Raw genomic sequence first — 17,653 nt, 5'->3', positions numbered from 1 at the left:
TGACATTGTGATTGGAACAATCTTAACCCTCTATTAAGAATGGACGGTTGGATAAGGGAGAGGATAGAACTTCTATGCCGCATGGAAAGCATACAAAGCTTGCTCAAATATAGGTGGCAAGCTAACCTTTAATTTTCTCTGTTTTGGTTGGATTACCATACACATGTGTAGGCATACTGGTACCCCATTTTAAATATAAAATACAAACTCATGTTTATTAGCTGAGTCAAAATACCCTAGTATTCTTAATTTCTCATAATAAAATGAAGCTCTTGGAGTGTGCAAGACTCTGGCCACTAAATTTTCGATTACAGAGTACAAGGAAAAGGCTGAGTAAATTATTTTGTTACACAAATAAACCAAGTATAGATTGACGTTAGTAATGTTGAAGACTTACATGTAGGCCCTGGATCCCAAAATCACAGCTAGTCAATAGCCAAAATCCAAGGGCATACAACCTTTAGCGATTAAAGCCACTTGACAAGGAGAATATAAAAACTGAAATAAAATTATAATAAAAAGAGCCCAACAAAAGGGATCCCAGGATGGTACAAGGAATGACATTCAATATTTACACTCAAAATATGGAACACAACTCCAAGTTACTAAAAAATCTTGTGTGGAGAGAGAGAGAGATAAGAAAATCTTATGAACTGAGCCAGTGAGAGAGAGATTTATGCATATAAACTAGGAAAATCTTATCAACTGGTATCAAGGATGAAACTATGGCTGAGAGAGAGAGAATGCACAAACACCCTGAAAACGTCACGAACTTGAATTTGGGGTGGTATTGCGGCTTACCCATTTATCAGTCACTGAATCTGGTGAACAAGGGGGATAAGACTTGAGCAAATTCACCTCCTCTCCCCCAAAAACCTCTGGCCCCATCTTCTTCATCTCCTCATCATTTGACTCAATAAGCCTCAAAGCTGCCGCTACCTCCTCCATTGTTGGCCTCAAATCTTTCTCTAAACTCAAACATCTAAATGTCAGTTCAGCCACTAGAGTGACCATCTTCTTAACCAAAGGGTCAGATTCGAACCCAATTTCAGGATCAACCAATTCATGAAGAGCTCGGTTCTGAATCTTGTTAATGGCCATTGTTGCTAAATTGATCTCATGTCTATGCCTTGCTATATCTACGGCTGGTTTCCCTGAGATGAGCTCTGCTAAAACCACGCCAAAGCTATAAACATCACTCTTGTCAGTCAGTTGGTAACATTGATGGTAATCGGGGTCGACATAGCCAGGGGTCCCAAGAGGGGCAGTTGAGACGTGCGTCACATCCAAAGGAAACAATCTCGACATTCCGAAGTCCGCTACCTTCACCCTGAAAGTGGCCTTTTACTAAGTCATGTGCCATTATTTGACAATCACTAGTCGAGTGCTATGTGCTTCCCATCAAGATGGCAAAACAGATTCTAGAATTTCTGACACTGAACTGGTTAATTTTCAAAGAAAAGAATGCCATAATCCTCACGAGGATGGGAAATTCAATGGGTTTCACATTGATGGTTAGAACTGGTCCTGCTATTGAACTCATCATGTTCTGGGTCCATCACCATCTAACCTATATGTTGGAGATGGCGATTCCCCCCTATGAAGATTGCAATATACTAGTGACTAAAAGCTTCATTATGAGTCAGAAAAACTCACTGAGTCAACCTGAATTCTACAAATTTATACCTGAGGTTTTCCTTTTATACAATGTTTTGTTGATTTGACCAACAAATGGTCTCTTTTAGGCTGGTAAGCATTGTGGTATGATGCAGTTGGCAATCCGCGTTTTATTTCCGCAACTGACACAATGTTTTATTGTAAAATTAACCAATTTTTTCCAAATTTAGAGTTTGACTCAGCAAATTGACTCAGTTTCGGCAATGACCAAGTCAGCCACTGAATTTGAGTTTGCAAACATCTTTCCCACTTTTCAATTGCTTATATTAAACAACTAAATTTATGTTTCCCAACGTGTGCTACATGTTCCCCATCATATGCTATTTTCAAGTTTGCAGATGGCTTAAACTCGAGGAGGGTCTGGTCCTCTCCAATCTGGTTTGAAGATGGTTCAACAGGTTGTATTAGTTGGACAAAAAAAAAAAATCAAAACATAAATAAATAAAGAAACACTATTCTAACCCAGATCTGGCCTAGTTTAAACCCAAACTTCTAGAATTTCCAAGTTCAACATGATAGACATGTTCCAGTCCAAACCTATCAAGACAGCCAGTCTAGCCAGGTTTTCACAACATTGGTTTTTATTTTATTTTATTTTATTTTTTTAACTTTTCAAAACATTGGTTAAATGCAAATTAAGTCCTTATACTCCCACTAGAATGCCCAACATTAGTTTTCACGTGCATTATAATCAAAACAATACTAAGTTTAAGCATTTGAAGTACATAAACACCGTACAGTAGGCCTCGTACCTGAAGTTGTTGTCTAGCAAGATGTTATTCGTCTTCACGTCTCGATGGATAATCGGGGGTTCGATTGAATGCAGATATGCCAAGGCATCCGCCGTCTCGATAGCAATACTCATGCGAATCTTCCATGAAAGCACACCCTTTGACTTGGATCCATCACCATGAAGGTGATCAGCCACAGTTCCATTGGGCATATACTCATACACCAATAGGAGCTCACGGCTATGGCGAGAGGTGCACCCATAGAGGCAAACTAAGTTGGGGTGTCGAGCCGATGAGAGAATTTTTATCTCATTCATGAATTGCTCGACTTGCTTACAATTGTTCTCATATAGGCGTTTAATTGCTACCAATCGGCCATCTCTTAGCTTACCCAAATAGACAGTTCCAAAGCCCCCGTCGCCGAGCTCTTTAGAGGGACTGAAGTTAATGGTGGCCTCTTCAAGCTCCTCATAGGTGAAGACAGTGATGCTAGAGACATGGATCATGGATTGCTGAAGGCTACTCTTGTACTCACCTTTCGACGAGGGTTCACTAGAGATGGCACGGGTGAGTAAAAGAGAATTCGAGCGCTTCTTCTTTTTGTAGGTGTACGCGCTGTAGAAAAAGGCAGCTAGTAGAAAAGTTCCAAATGTTGCACTCAGAACTGTAAGAAGAGAAAATTCACTATATGAATAACAGGACTGAATCATGTTGGCATACTATCCATCTATCTGCGCAAAATCACAAACAGAGGTCATAGTGTGCAGGTATGTGACAGGAAAAGGATAGATAACTTGCGATCTTGCACTAATGCAGTTGTTCATGTGGTGGAGTGAGGACACAAAATATATAGAAAAGGATGAGAGAGAGAGAGAGAGAGAGAGAGAGAGACCTATTATTATAATCATTTTCTGGCGCATGCGGTGGTTGTTACCTGCGATTTAGTAAAGATAACCAGCATTAGAGAGAGCACAATGGAGTAATTGACGAAATAATGTCACGAAAATTATCCGCTATGTAGTTCTATGTCCAGCTATGATGGAAGGTTCGTCCATATTTTTCAGTTGAACATAGCAAAAAGTTAGACTAGAAAATTAAGTACATCCAGTTACGTGGTAAGAATTTCTACTGAAGCTTGCTCTTCACCCACATGTGACTTGCTACCACCAATATGTTATTTTCTTACTGAGCTAAAGCAAATAAATCTACCATGACTGATTTATTTTTCAGTTATTGTATGAACAATTCAAGAATTTCAATGTTTCCTGCTCTCTCTATACTGTTTTCTATTTTTATTTTCCAGGTAATCCATTCCCATTATGCGATATAAAAAATTCATGAGCAGTTGAGGCCTGCTATTTTCTAGAACATAGTCTCTTTTACATCTTAAACTCAGCAGGCACAGCCGGAATGCTAGCGGTTCTTTCTATATCAACCAAAGAAACTCAGGACCAATCCAAAATCCAGTATATGATCAATTTCACAAAAACCAAGAGCAATATAAGAGATAAGTAACCAAAGATTACTTATAAAAACCAAGAGCAATATAAGAAATACGACAAATTTCTTGAAAAAAATTATAAAAGAACTGTGGAAGAAACCGAACATGGATAAGAATGAAATCAACCATAGAAGAATACCGCTGTCACAAGCTTCCCCATCCTTGCAGTAACAAGCAATCGTCGTTCTATCAGTGGCATTCAACGCACAGCGGCCACCAGAACTAGTGCAATTTGAGCACTCTGAAGGAAATTGCTCCCATTGAAGGGCAATACCCTCCTTTAAAAGCTCCAGAAGGTTCCAGGATCCATTGCCATGTTTCATAGCCTTAAGACTGGATTCTAGCACAGGATACTGAATCCAAGAACAAGCAGATGGAGGAGTTAAATTATTTACTATTTCTTGTTTATCAGTGTAATAAGTCTCCTGGGTCTTCTCGCACCCTTTAAAGGCCCAAATGGTTTCTTCGTTATTGAGGGCAGAGCGAGTATCACAATTGTAGAAGATGCTGATATTAACATAGGAGGAAGGAAGATGGAAACCGTCGATGTGGTCTCGAAGGGAAATTTTGTCAAGTAAAAAAATACAATTCCCATTGTCAAAGAAATCAGATAAGGGAGCAGTGATATTGATAGTGCGCTCAGGGTAGGATATGTTCTTAACATCATACGATTTGTCCAGGAATTTGATAGTGGTTGGGGAGCTTAACCCTCCACAATCAATTTTGAAGAGTCCACATAGCTCTGGACTGGAAGCAGCAGAGAATGGGAATTGTATATTGATGCCCGAGCAATTGACAGGAGCGCATTCTTTATAAGGATTAAAATCGTAACCTCGAGAGAGAATACAACAAAAGAGAAGAGAGAGAAACCAAGCAGGTAGAGTAGCAGCCATGGCTGACACCGAGAGAAGATGAAGGAATCAGTGTGTAAGAGGTGCCCTCAACAGAATTCAACACAAACCAACTGGTAATAACCTCTAGAACCCTAGAGAGATCGTCAACCGCAATTCACTTCTAGAGAGAGAGCAAGCGAGTTATAGGCTTGGCCAAATTCTGGCACCCTTAAAAAGGTGCTGAACTTTGCTTATAGGGCAGGAAAGACTGAAGAGATGAGTCCGAGTCCTCACCAGAGAAGTGGAAAAGAGGACCCCACACTGCAAACAATCTCACAACCTTTGTGTATATTTCCAAAGACTCGGATTTCCTAAAGTATAGTCCAAGTCATTGTCAACCTCCAAAGTCTTTTCTCTACTTTGATTCCTCTTTTTCAATCAAAGAAAACCAAAAAGAAAATGGGCCCCAAAATAAATAAACTACATATTTTCAACACGTAAAGCGACAATCCCAATTAAAAATTGAGTAGAAAGAAAAAATCACACTTCGCCTTTAACGCACGCAAAGAGAAATTGAGAGGACAAAAGTGATAAATTTATCTAATCAATAATTCATCGATCGAGATTTCAACGAAATGATTTCACATCATATTAGTCTTTACCAATATCAGCCCAAATTAATTCTAAAAATTTTGCAAAAACCCAGCTATGATATCAAAATTTAAAAAACCAATCCTTTATCATCAAAATAATTACCTTTTATAGTCAAAATTTTGATGAAAATTCCATCATAAATGTTTTGAAAATCAATTAAAAATACCCATTCAACCAAAATGAGTCTAATTGAATTAGACAAATGGCTTTCAAATCTGTCCACTTCCTCTCCAAAAAAAATATCAAAATTACCCCTTTCTCTAAAAAAGATTGACGAATATGTCCATCAGTCCATGACCACTCAATTTTCTTGAGAAAAAATTCCAAAGGTTTGGCGTCTTATGAACCACAAAAGTTAGGTCAATGGGAACAAAAAGAAGAAAAAGAGAAACCCTAATTCAGAGGTAGAAAGGGAAGGACTCTTTCATGGCTTTTCTAAATCTGTAGCTATGGAAAGGGACTGCCCTGTCTTGGAATTAAGCAAAGACCAAACAACCAAAACAAAGCTTCAAATTTAAACATTCCAAGCTGCAAACGCGTTTCCACACCTTCACTTCAGTTTTTCTACATGATTCCTGCTTCTTTTGAAGAAGTTCTCTCTTTCCCATCCTTCTTCAACAAAGAGAAAAACAAAATTTGAAAAACTGAGCCACAATAACGGAGAAATCTCGACCTTCGAGAAGAAATTAGAATCAGGAAAAATGGGGTTTGACATGATTTCACTCCGGAACAATGTTTTTGACGCTATTTTGAATCTAAGTTTTTTCTTCCACAAATTTCAGAAGACTTCCTTTCTTTCTGGTTATGACTTGAGTGATGGACAGTGGCACGACAAGGTGTTCATGAATATTGATTGCCCAAATGAAGGCACCAATAACAGGGCTAAAATTGTCATATTTCAGGCTTGAAGGTCGCTTTGGAAAAGGGAAGCTTCGGGTGCAGTACCAAATAATTGAGGGGGACTAGGGACACAAGCTTTATCAGGGCTGTGCTGTTGCAAAAAGTAAATATATTTTCCAAAGAGAAATTTACACTTAATATTCAAAAGCAAGATAAAGCTGAAAAAATTTAAGCACAAACCAAAGAGAGATTACGTAGGCTACTGGCCAAATTTGAACTAATCCATCCAACATGATCACTGCTCTGAAACATGGTTATCAACTATACATCATGAATGAAGCATGGTTTTATCGAGTACACGATGTATCCGGCATCCTATTCATCTCGACTTAGTATAGAATCAGCATTAGCTATTTGCTTCTATGATAAACTGAAAAGCTAATATAGTTTTTTCAGTCAGTTTTCTGAAACAATTAATGTCTTTAAGAGCTTTTAGGTAAATTTTGCCTAAGCACTAGAACTCAAGTGCCATTTCTAAAACCAGACCTGCAGCTGGAGAGCTTTTGTTCAATTCTTTTGTTCTCGCTATATTGACAGATATCTTTGGCAGCCTGGTTGCTGAAGAATCTCGACTGAAGCAAGCCTTGAAGTGATGATATCTAGCGAAGATCAGAAAACTAAGACTGAAACATTACTAGTCCCTGCTTTCTCTCATACAAAATTACCTTTTCCCACCCAATAACTTTGAGATAGGCCACACTGGTAAATGTGAAGATGAATTCTTAAATTGATATTTCATGATGTAAACTATGATTCAGACAATAATTTCTCTAGTAAATTGACTCTATATTGACTTCATGAACAGTAGGAACCCATGCGTATTCAATTCTGTCAGTAAAGTTTTGTAAGGGATTAGTCATTCTGAAAGAATAATATCCACCCCAGGAGGCAGCAAACGCCATCTCCTCAACTTCAAACCCACTTGAGCAATCCCTTCCATTTAACCATCATTTGTAGCTTTTCAGCCCTTAAACACATATGTCTAACCAGAGTCGCTATCATTCAGCGGCGAACACCCCACACAAGAAATTCCCTGGCCCCTTGGTCCTAACACACAATGGGTATGAAACTCAAGAGTTTTGAGAACTCGTAATCAACAAAAGGATAAACAACAGAGCCAATCGCTTGATGATATGAAGAAGGGAATTTAAACAGACAAGATTCCTTTTCACATGGTTTTAGTCAGCATTCCGTGACTTGCCTGAGTCCACTTGGATTTACTCGAACTTAACCTTTGGGCGAGTTCCACAGCAACTAGCTCCACCCTTATAAATGTAGCAAAAATATATAAAAAATAGACAAGATGTAGAAAAATTGGAAAACACCACTATATTTGTTAGAAATAAGCTTTTAGTTGATATTGGTAGTTTTTAAGATGATTCGATAACTTTCATAGTTTACCCCTTTTCTAAAAAATTCTGCAATATTCCAAATCTAAATAAAAAAGTTCAGTAATCCATATCTCCTAGATCTTTTTAATCTTTGTAGTCTTCTAATTCTTTCTATGACCTTTTTATTTTCTTATTTTTAACTATTTTTATTTTTTGACCATTTTTTGGTTGTACATGACTCTGCTAATTCCACCCCGACTCGGTTGAGAGTTACTCGCCTCGGCCAAGGGGCCAGTACATGGCCAAGACGAGGTTCTGAACCTTGGTTTTAGTTTTTATCTGTGTCTAATTTTTAACTGACACCAAACTAAAACAAAAACCACAAGCCATGAGGAAGTAAAATAATGAGTAGCCCTAAAGAGATCTAAAAGCAACAATCTGATACTCCAACCCTTAGAAATTTCGATAAGAAAAGATTGTGCACTAAAGCCTTACCACCCTTACAGATATCATCTCTACGACCATTTGCACAGAAACAAATAAATTGTTGCGTGCTCGCGTTATACCCACATCTCCCACCTGAAATCTCACAAGGACCACAAGCACTCGCAGTCCATCCCATCCCAAATCCTGCCTTTAACAACCCATCCAAACCATGGGAGGGGTGTTCAAAATCCGGTGTGCCCAAAACAGGGACCACGGAAATCTCTTTACATTCATATCTGTGCAACTCAGATTCTGAGAAGCTATAATTAACAACATAGTCACTACGATCAAGGCAATGTAATGGCCCTCTGAGAGAATTTGGAATTTGACGAGAACAATTAAACAAGAAGGAAATGTTCCTGTTCTCCATGGTGTAATATAGGATAGGAGAATGAAGACTGAGACTGTAACCATGTTGAGGACAACCTTCTTCCACCAACTTTGAACTGGCAATTGTGAAAGTCTGGCTCTTGTAGTCGATACCTCTTACATAGTATTCTTCCCCTGAAATGGTTGTCATAACGGTAACATTATAGGCACACGTGATTTTAAAGCCAGGATAACCACAAAAGTCTGGTGAGACATCCATCCAAAAAGGATAACTGATACTGGGGCCATTTCCACAATCGCTAGGAGCACAAGCTTCATACTGTGGGTCATCAGATGAAGCAAAAAAGGGCAATAAGAGCATAACAAACGCGACGAGGGAAGCACCGCCTGCCATTGTTACTCGGTTTGCAATTCATAGTTCATGATCAAGAGCCTGGAGATAGTTTAGCAACTTAATAATTGCGGTCAACAATTATGAGCCAGAATCACATTTAAAGGGTATATAACAACGTTGCTGGAGAGGAATTGGTTTAAGGCAGGTGATATCAAAATGGTGGGATAAAAGGGAAAAGAGAAGAGGGTAGTTTGAACAATTGGTTTCTGATTTCTGACTGGTTCACCTAGAGCTTTTGCATTTGAATCTGTGCTTTAGCAAACAGGAGCGTTCCTTGAATAATATGCAATCAGTTGGTTGAACAGGTGAAGGTAGGTGCTGGTAGTAGTTCAACTTTTTCTTAATTGCCAGGTGCCATCCGTTGACAATAGATTAGAGCCACTTCTTGGATTTATATTATGACTTTGAAGTATCATACACCTCTTAGCTATTTTCAAAATTTCTGAACTACCCCTACTGGTCAAAAGGAAAGCTCCACCCTTTTGTCCAAAAGTAGGGCTGGCAATGGACCGGGCAGCCCAGCCCTAAAAAAAGAGTAAAGTTTGGCCCACAAACTATGGCCTGAGGTCTGGGCTAGGGCCAGTGCTGACCTGGTTCAACCCGGCCAGGCCTGTTTTTTTTCTTCTTCTCTTTTTATCACTTCATTTGTTTTTGGTCTGGCGTGGCCCCAATAAGGTCAGGCCCGACCCTAATAAGGCCCATCCCAGCCCGGCCTGGGCCAGGGGCTGCCCCGGCCCATTGCCCTTATCCAAAACAAACCACTCAATATTTGATACAAAGTCTACTGTAATATATGGAGAAAATACTATTGATTGTGGTGGTCATTAATGTAACAAGAGGATTCTGATATGGTTACAGATTTGTTCCTAGATGACTAACGGAATCATCTAGAATTGAAAGTTCATGCAACAAAATTAAATATGAAGGTATGTTTTGCCATATAATTCCAAGATTTGGAAAGAAACACTAGAAAATTTCAGATCTCTACCCAAAAAAGATGACATTTGTAGAATTTTGATGAAAATTGAAATATTTATTTTTCAAAGGGTAATTTTTTTTTCAAGGCTTCTGAACTCCCATAAGAAATTTTTAGATTTCTAAGCAAAGAAAGATAATGAGAATTGAAGGCTGCCACCAATAAGAATACAAAATACTCTAATGAAACTTATAAAAAAAGAAAACAAAAAAAAGAAAAAAAACCGTTCAACTTCAAACTGAATATCCAAGAGGAATTGGTAAAATAGGAAGTATGAACCAGCTAAAAGAAGAATGAGAGCATATACTTTCTGAAACTAGAATTTTGTGATATGCACATTTCACATATGAAAGGTCAACGTTTATTTGTTCATTTTTTAGTAGAAGGACAATGACAATTGTTGCTTTCATACCTAATTAGGATTATCTAAAAGGTTCAATTATTGAAAAGTCAAACTAAGCAAACAAAAAGAAAGTTGTGAAGCCCTACAATCAGTATAAATTCAATATTTAAAGAAATATGATTATCCCTCATGCTTCCTGAAAATCACATTTCTGTGACAAACAACCCCTCATATCAAATGAATAAAGGGAAATTGATCACTTAAAAATTTCCCATTTCCTTTCAAGGTATCAACTTGAGTTGCAGAAAATGAAATCAAACATTCAAGACAAGAGAATGCATTTCCCAATTCTATTTAACTAGATCACAAACCATATCGGTGCGCGTACAGGTCCAATAAGACCTGGCTGGTTCATTGATTAGATAAAATCTAGCAAATTAATTGCTTCAGTTTTATATTTCAACTGTATATGTACCGATATTTTGATTTACTGTTGATACTCTCCGTCTCTATTCCCGAAACACAATGTTTTTGAGAAAGTATTTGTTGCTTTAAAAAGGGGATTCCTGCCTTCACCACCCAATCAAGAGGCAAAACCAAGCAGCTGGTTCATGGTGGCAGGACCCAGTTCACCTAATCAAACCGCCAAAGGATCCGATTTGGTTTTAATAACATAGGTTTATACATGCAACCCACATGCTCACAAACCAATGAAATATGAAAAATCAAGAACAAGACCTGCACACTTTAAGAAGCCTCCTCCAGAGGATTACTATGACATGTAACATACATGCAAATGCCTACTTTTAGGATTAGAGAAAACAAAGAAGAAAAAAAAGCATAGTTAGCTACCTGCTCCTTAAATAGGTTTTATACGAAGGATCCAGTAAGTGCCTTCTCATAATAGCACTTATCTACTTAACTAGAAGGTGCAAAACAAGAATACAAAAATATTCAAATTAATTGCAAAAATAAACAACCTAATCTCTTCCTCATTACAATTACAGTAACAATAAATGGGAAGTCATTTATATTCATGGATCTTCCAAAACTATTCAAATTACCAATCTATCCCACACACTCAACCAAGATGGGGCCCGAAATCTAATGAACAGACGAAATGCTACAGGTTCCTCTAGTATACCTCAATTTATTTAAAATCACTAGGAGCTTTTAATAAAAAAATTTCAGGGCACAAACTACAAAAAAAACAGGGTAATTTCAGACAAGTTTGGGTATGTTGGGAATGTTACTGAATCCTCTTATAGCTTAATTTTCCAAAACAGAGATGAGATTCTAAATTACTGAAAGGTTTTACTTTTGGTTATTGTAAAAGCATTATGGGGAAGAGCTCTATCTAATGCTTCCTATTTCTCAGCGCAAGCAATGAAGAGAATGGGTTAGGGATGGGCTTACTGGTATCAAGTGGAGGACATGCGTCAGGATAAGGCCGGTCCTCACAGAAACACATGAATCCTGGCGGGCTCTGATTATATCCGCACCGGCCACCCGACTCCGTGCACGGTGCGCACCCATCTGCAGTCCATGACAAATTGAAACCCGCCTCCACAACTGCTGCATAAGAGTCGGAAGAAAGTCTCAAATCCGAGCTCTCTAAAACTGGAACCTCCACCAAAAACCGACAACGTCGATAATCATCTGGATAAGCCGCGCCAGAAGGCATGGCAAAAGAATTTTCTCCGAGGCAAGTCGCCGGTGGCAAGCTACGAAGTGATGCAGGACAGTCCGTGTAAACCAGAAGCGTTATGACTCCAGCGGAGTACTCGAATGGAGAATTGTCGAGGGTGACATTATGTCTAGGATTGGGGCATTCCATAGTGTTAATTATGCTTTCAGCTACTACGGAAATGGTGCTAGTCTGGTAATCGATATGTTTCACTTGGTATAATTGATTGTTCAAGTTTAGGAGGGGGGTGTTGTTGGTGCAATTGAGATTGAAGCCACTAGAAGTGCAGAATTCAGGCCGCTGGTCATCGACCGCGAAAGGGTAGCCGATACTAATGAGACCACAATCGTAAGCGCCACAGGCCTCATACCGGGAATCCGCAGAGAAAACAGGAACCCAAAAGAGAGGAAGGAAAACAAGTAGAGCAACAGGTGGTCTTGAACGAAGCAAGTGGGTGTTTAGAGAGAGAAACCCAAGCATCAAGTGGGTGTTTAGAGAGAGAAACCCAAGCATGGTGGCAAGAGCAGGAAGAAGCAGAGAGAATGCTCGATGGATGCAACCTGAAGAAGCAGAGAGAAGAGAGAGAAAGCTCGATGGATGCAACCTGACGATCTCTTCCTCATTCATTAATTAATGGGTTTTTACTTTGAAACGCGCATTCGTATGAAGATGTGTTTGTTGCGTTTCAAAGCGGAGTAAGAGGAAGGTGCTCGGTTATTGGAGGAGAGTGGCGAGTGATGGAGCAGGTTTGAATTGCATTAATGGAGAGGAAAAGTACGTCGAGCCGCCATAGTTTGACCAGGTTGGGTTTATTGCCTATAAAGTGAGAATATTTGGGTTCTTTTAAAAATATAGGCAATGATAGCCCACCTAATCGGGGTCGGGTGGGGTCTGGGTATGCCTGGAGCTGGATCAAGACCCGACCCGACCCGAAATTCATACATGAGAGACCTAGGTCGGGTCTAAAATCTAGGGGCCCCGGACCCAGAAATTACTTGGGCAATAATTTATCAACTTTTTAATAAGAAGATTTGTAAAAAAAATGGTTTATATATATATATAACAAAAAAATGGTTTATATATATATATATATAAAAATAAAGAGTGCCAAAAGAAGATCAAAGAGTATGTATATATTATTATATTAACTTTTATAAATTTATACATAAAAATATTATATAATATTTTAAAATAATAAGGTCGGATTCGGAGCGGGTTCACCTAGATCTTGGTAAAAGAAGAGTCCATGTTTAGTATATTTTCCAATATAAGGGCTTGACCTTGTTCGAAGAGGAGTCCCTCTTTAGTCTATTTATCTATGGGTGTGGTTTGTATAGAGCCTAGGCTCTAAACAATCAAATTAGAGCCTGCCTTCAAATAGTGTTGAGAAATATAATTTGAATGTTGAAAATATTTGTGATAGGCTTAAAATATATTTTCATTTTTATTTATAAAGTTTAAAGCTTCGATCTATTAAAACTTGAAAATCTTGAATATTGATGGTCAAAAAATACATTATAAAATACACAATTTTTAAAACTCAAAATCCATTTTTTTTCTCATGTTCATGGATCTTGATATCAAGATGATCGATTTAAGGATATTTGGAAATCAAAACAACGTCTTCTAGTGAAAGTTTTGAGGTAGCTCAAATTTGATTGTTTAGAGCCTCGGCTCTATAAAAACTTTTCCCTTTACCTAACAGGACATTTGGTTTTTGTGAAACTATTTATGGAGAAATATTTTTGTATAAAAAAATTCACTCATATAGTTACGTGCAAGAATATTTTTACACCAATTAATTGTCAACTGGTGTAAAAAAACACACATGACAACTTAATGTAAAAATATTTCTACATCTAATCATACAAAATATTTATAATTGCACAAAAGTTCTCTTAAATTCAATCTCAACAAAGTCTCTCGGAACTGGTAATTTCTGAATTTCATGGTGACAAAGTCTCTCGGAATGACAAGGTCCAACGCTGACAGGCGTGTGAGCACTCATTTCCCTCGCTGTCTCTGCAGAAAGCCCTTCTAGATAGATATATTTTCTATAATATCCCAATATGAAAAACCAAGGGTGGCGACCGGCCGGGCGAGCCACGGCAGGCTCGGCCAAAAGCAAGAAAAACTAAAAAAAGGTCGAAGAAAAAAATAGGGCCTAAGCCCGCCAAACCGAACCGGCGCTAGCCCTAGCCCTAGCCCAGCCCTCAGGCAACTGTTTTCATCCCATAACCTACCTTTTTAGGCTAGGGTTGCCGTCCGGTCCATTGCCAGCCCTATGATTTACCTTAAAAAAATATAATATTTCAAAAGGACAAATTCCAACGGTGGCCTAATATACACTTCACCGATTAAAACTTCGCTTTGAGGTTTTTCCTAACTTCAAGATATGTAAAGAATCATAAAGATAATTTGTAAACTAACAATTGCCCTTTCTGGGTAATTATTGTATATATATATATATATATATATATATATATAGAGAGAGAGAGAGAGAGAGAGAGGTCTGATACTGTGATCCCATCTTGTTGTCATTCAAAGGTTTGGAAATCTCAAAGTCTATTTCTGTTCTTCATTTATCATATGAACAGCCAGGGAGAATTCAAACCTCATCCCAAAATATCTGTTGAATTTAGAAGGGGTCAGAAGTTTAAGTTTGAACATTGTTTACACAAATCAAAACAAAGAGGATGAGAGATACACCAGGAATTTTAAGCCTAAAAGGTGACGACCCAAGAGAATATTATCCATTAAATGAGAGCACTATCGGATAACAATTGATCGAAATCAACTTGTGAAATTTCGGTGCCGAAACCGTATAAGAAAAAGGCTCGTTGGTCAAGAAGAAGAAATTAATGGCTGTTGTGATTTCCTTTATTACTTTTCAAATAGGAAATTAATAGCTGTTGCGATTTCTTATATTTTCCCTACATTTCACCCTATAAGAAAAAAAACTCGTTGGTCAAGAAGAAGGAAATTAATGGCTGTTGCGATTTCCTTTATTTTCCCTACATTTCACCCTTTTGCAGGTTTTAGTTCTTTCATTTATCAGATGAGAAAAATAAAAGGTTTTTAATGGTTTACCTGAAACAGATTTTCGACCAACCAGCTACCAGAATCACAAGCATTAAACATTACCCACATTAAAACATTAAAATCTAAAGGATCTCAAATTAGTCAATGTGGAAAAAACGTTAAATTGGGTCAACAGGCTTAGCACCAGTCATAAAAGGAGGAGTTAAACTAGGCACTAACAGGCAGGCCCTCAAGCATGAATGAAACTATTAACAGATTCAACATGAGAACTAAAGCAAGAATTAGCAAAGACCAAATCAAATTAGGGTACAAAGAATTAACAATACCGACAGATCTACTCGGACTCATCTGAGTTATTCGGCTTGGGCCAGGACCGAGAACCAGAGTCAAGAAACAATGGTATTACTATTAACTAGATTCGGGATTCGCATAATCACATCAAGAACCAAATCAAGTACTAATATGGGTATAAGCAGGAACGAGAACAGTTAAAACTTAGTATGAACAGGCCAATATGAAACCAAGAAGAATTAAACCAGGTATTAACAGAGCATACCATCACTGCAGTTTCTTGAGTGTGGTCGATCCTTGCAATAACAGACGAAGCTCTCTGTACTCGTGTTGTAACCACAGCACCCACCAGAGTTTTCACAACTGATACAACCAGAGTCATCAGAGCCCCATGTCAAATTAAACCCCTTATCCACCACCCCACCAACACCACCAGACCAGTCCGATGCTGCACTCTCCAATATAGGAACAACCACCACCTCTTCACAGTGCTCATACAAATTGGCCATTGCGGGTCGGGTGAGAAAAGAATAAGAGGAATGGTTATCAGAGTTGACGAGGCAGGGTAATAGATAGCCTGAAGGAGGGGAAACTATGATATCATTTGAGCAATTGAAGAAGAAGAACAACTCAGTGTCTTGGGGGGCATATGAAAGGGGTGAATTGCCAAAACTAACGTTTTTTTCAGGTCGTGGGCACGCATTGCTCTCCAATTCTGTGTCGATTAGAGTAAGAGTCTTTGAATTGTAATTGATTCCTTTGACAAAGTATGCATCGGAGTTAAGTTCTAAAATAGGCCTTGCTTTTGAACATTTGATCTCGAACCCTTCGTAGCCGCAGTAAGCTCCATCCTCTGTTTGTAACCAAAATGGGTAACTGATATTGAAACCACCACAAACTTGCGAGAAACAAGCTTGGGATTGTGCATCTGCAGAAGCAAATTCGCCATTAAAAGCTACCATAAAAAACAAGGGTAAGAGCCATGGATGCATCAGGCCTAATGGTTAGAGAGACGAGAGTTTCAGAATTGAAAGGGAGGAACAAGAAGAGAAGAAGAGAAATCAACGCAGAAGAAGAGAATAACATGGGTTTTCTTCATCTCATCAGAACAAATTCTTTTTTTAGGATTTGGTCTGACCAGTACTTAGTGGTTTCCAACTTATTTATCTGTGGTCCACCATGTAAGCTTGACTTTGTTCACCTCCATTGAACGTTTAAGAAGGTGGGGTTCAAATTTGGGACTTAAATAGTGGACTTAAATGGGAAAGGGTTTGCCGCCTGGATTACACCCACCATTGGGAGAAGATAGATAATAAAAAGAAGAAAAAGGTTTTGATCAGCCCTATCAAAATAAGTGAAGCTTCACCTCAAATCCCATACGAAATTATAGTTTTGGCGTCGGTAAACTTTTAAGTCGATAATCTTGGTTTTGACCATTATGGTTGCGAAAAAAAAAATAAATCCAAGTCCTACAAATAGTGTATTACAACACATTATCTAGGCCGTCTATTTCATCCTGCAAATAAGTGTTATCGGATCAACAAGATTTGTATCATTTTTTGAAGGGTGCAGTTTCTACAAGGTTGCAACCTTAAACAATCCAATTAAGGTGCACCTCCAAATTTTATCATAACATATAATTTTGTTGTAAAAAATTATTAGGACTATCTTAGAAACTATTTTCATATCTAATTAGAAAATTTCAAACTCCAAAAATGTTTAAAATCAAGTAGATCTATAAACATATGCAAACCTTGAAAATGGACTGTCTAGATAATGTGTCGCAAGATACATTATTTTTAAGACAATCTTTTTTTTTTTAATATTCATATCTCTGGATGTCGAGATAACTTCAACATTAAAACAACCTTGCCTAGAGATTTTTGAGGTGCATTTGTGATTGTACATTTTTAAAGTTGTAACTTTATATAAACTTTTTCTTTTTTTGAACTTCAATTTATGGAAGAAATTGATTTTAGAGCCATGACGAAATTTTTTTGCAATTCGAGGTGATACTTACTCTGTTTTCATGAAGCCCAGGCCTCATAGAATCTACATCCTAAAAATAAAAATAAATTGAAAGGTAAGGTCCCATACCTACTTCCGATGTTTGAAACTTTGAATTAAAGTAGGTTTAATAGAAAGAGGCGGCGCAGTGGAAATATGTGCACAGGTGAGATAGTAGTCAAAGATCTAAAGAACGCCACAAACAAAAACAAAGGAAAACTAATTCAACAAGACGCTGCAACACTGTTGAGGTTTTAACCTACCCCACAAATTGACTGCTGCTTTGTCGATGTGGCAAGAGAAAAGCCAAAACAAGGCTCTCTCTCTCTCCTACTTTTGGAGGAGTATACTATCCATTTACTCCCTCAGGTGTCACAAGCTAGGAATACCTTTTAGATCTCAAATTTTGCGAATGTAATCTCTATAATCTATAAATTAATCTCAATTAAAAAAAATTTCTGAAATAAGCT

General features: G+C 38.0%; 1 protein-coding gene across 4 annotated transcripts; it reads right to left on the bottom strand.

Moving 5' to 3' along the window:
* Nucleotides 1-492: 492 nt before the first annotated feature.
* Nucleotides 493-16,548, bottom strand: LOC18432198 (LEAF RUST 10 DISEASE-RESISTANCE LOCUS RECEPTOR-LIKE PROTEIN KINASE-like 1.2). Of its 4 annotated transcripts, none has more exons than XM_088854844.1 (4): nt 15,442-16,548; nt 3,301-3,342; nt 2,430-3,072; nt 493-1,330 (listed from the first exon to the last, which is right to left on the bottom strand). In XM_088854844.1, the coding sequence occupies exons 1-4, from the start codon at nt 16,166-16,168 to the stop codon at nt 766-768; spliced, it is 1,977 nt and encodes a 658-aa protein (XP_088710970.1). In that variant the 5' UTR covers nt 16,169-16,548; the 3' UTR covers nt 493-765. The 4 variants fall into 4 exon arrangements, with proteins under 4 accessions (XP_088710970.1, XP_088710967.1, XP_088710969.1 ...); XM_088854841.1 differs by lacking the exon at nt 15,442-16,548 and adding an exon at nt 11,573-12,664; XM_088854843.1 differs by lacking the exon at nt 15,442-16,548 and adding an exon at nt 8,123-11,353.
* Between the last annotated feature and the right edge of the window lie 1,105 nt (nt 16,549-17,653).

The sequence above is a fragment of the Amborella trichopoda genome, chromosome 13, assembly GCF_054954075.1.
Source record: "Amborella trichopoda isolate Santa Cruz 75 chromosome 13, AtrichopodaSantaCruz75HAP2 v2.0, whole genome shotgun sequence".
Taxonomy (NCBI): Eukaryota; Viridiplantae; Streptophyta; class Magnoliopsida; order Amborellales; family Amborellaceae; genus Amborella; species Amborella trichopoda.
This window is presented reverse-complemented; position numbering and strand designations above follow the sequence as displayed.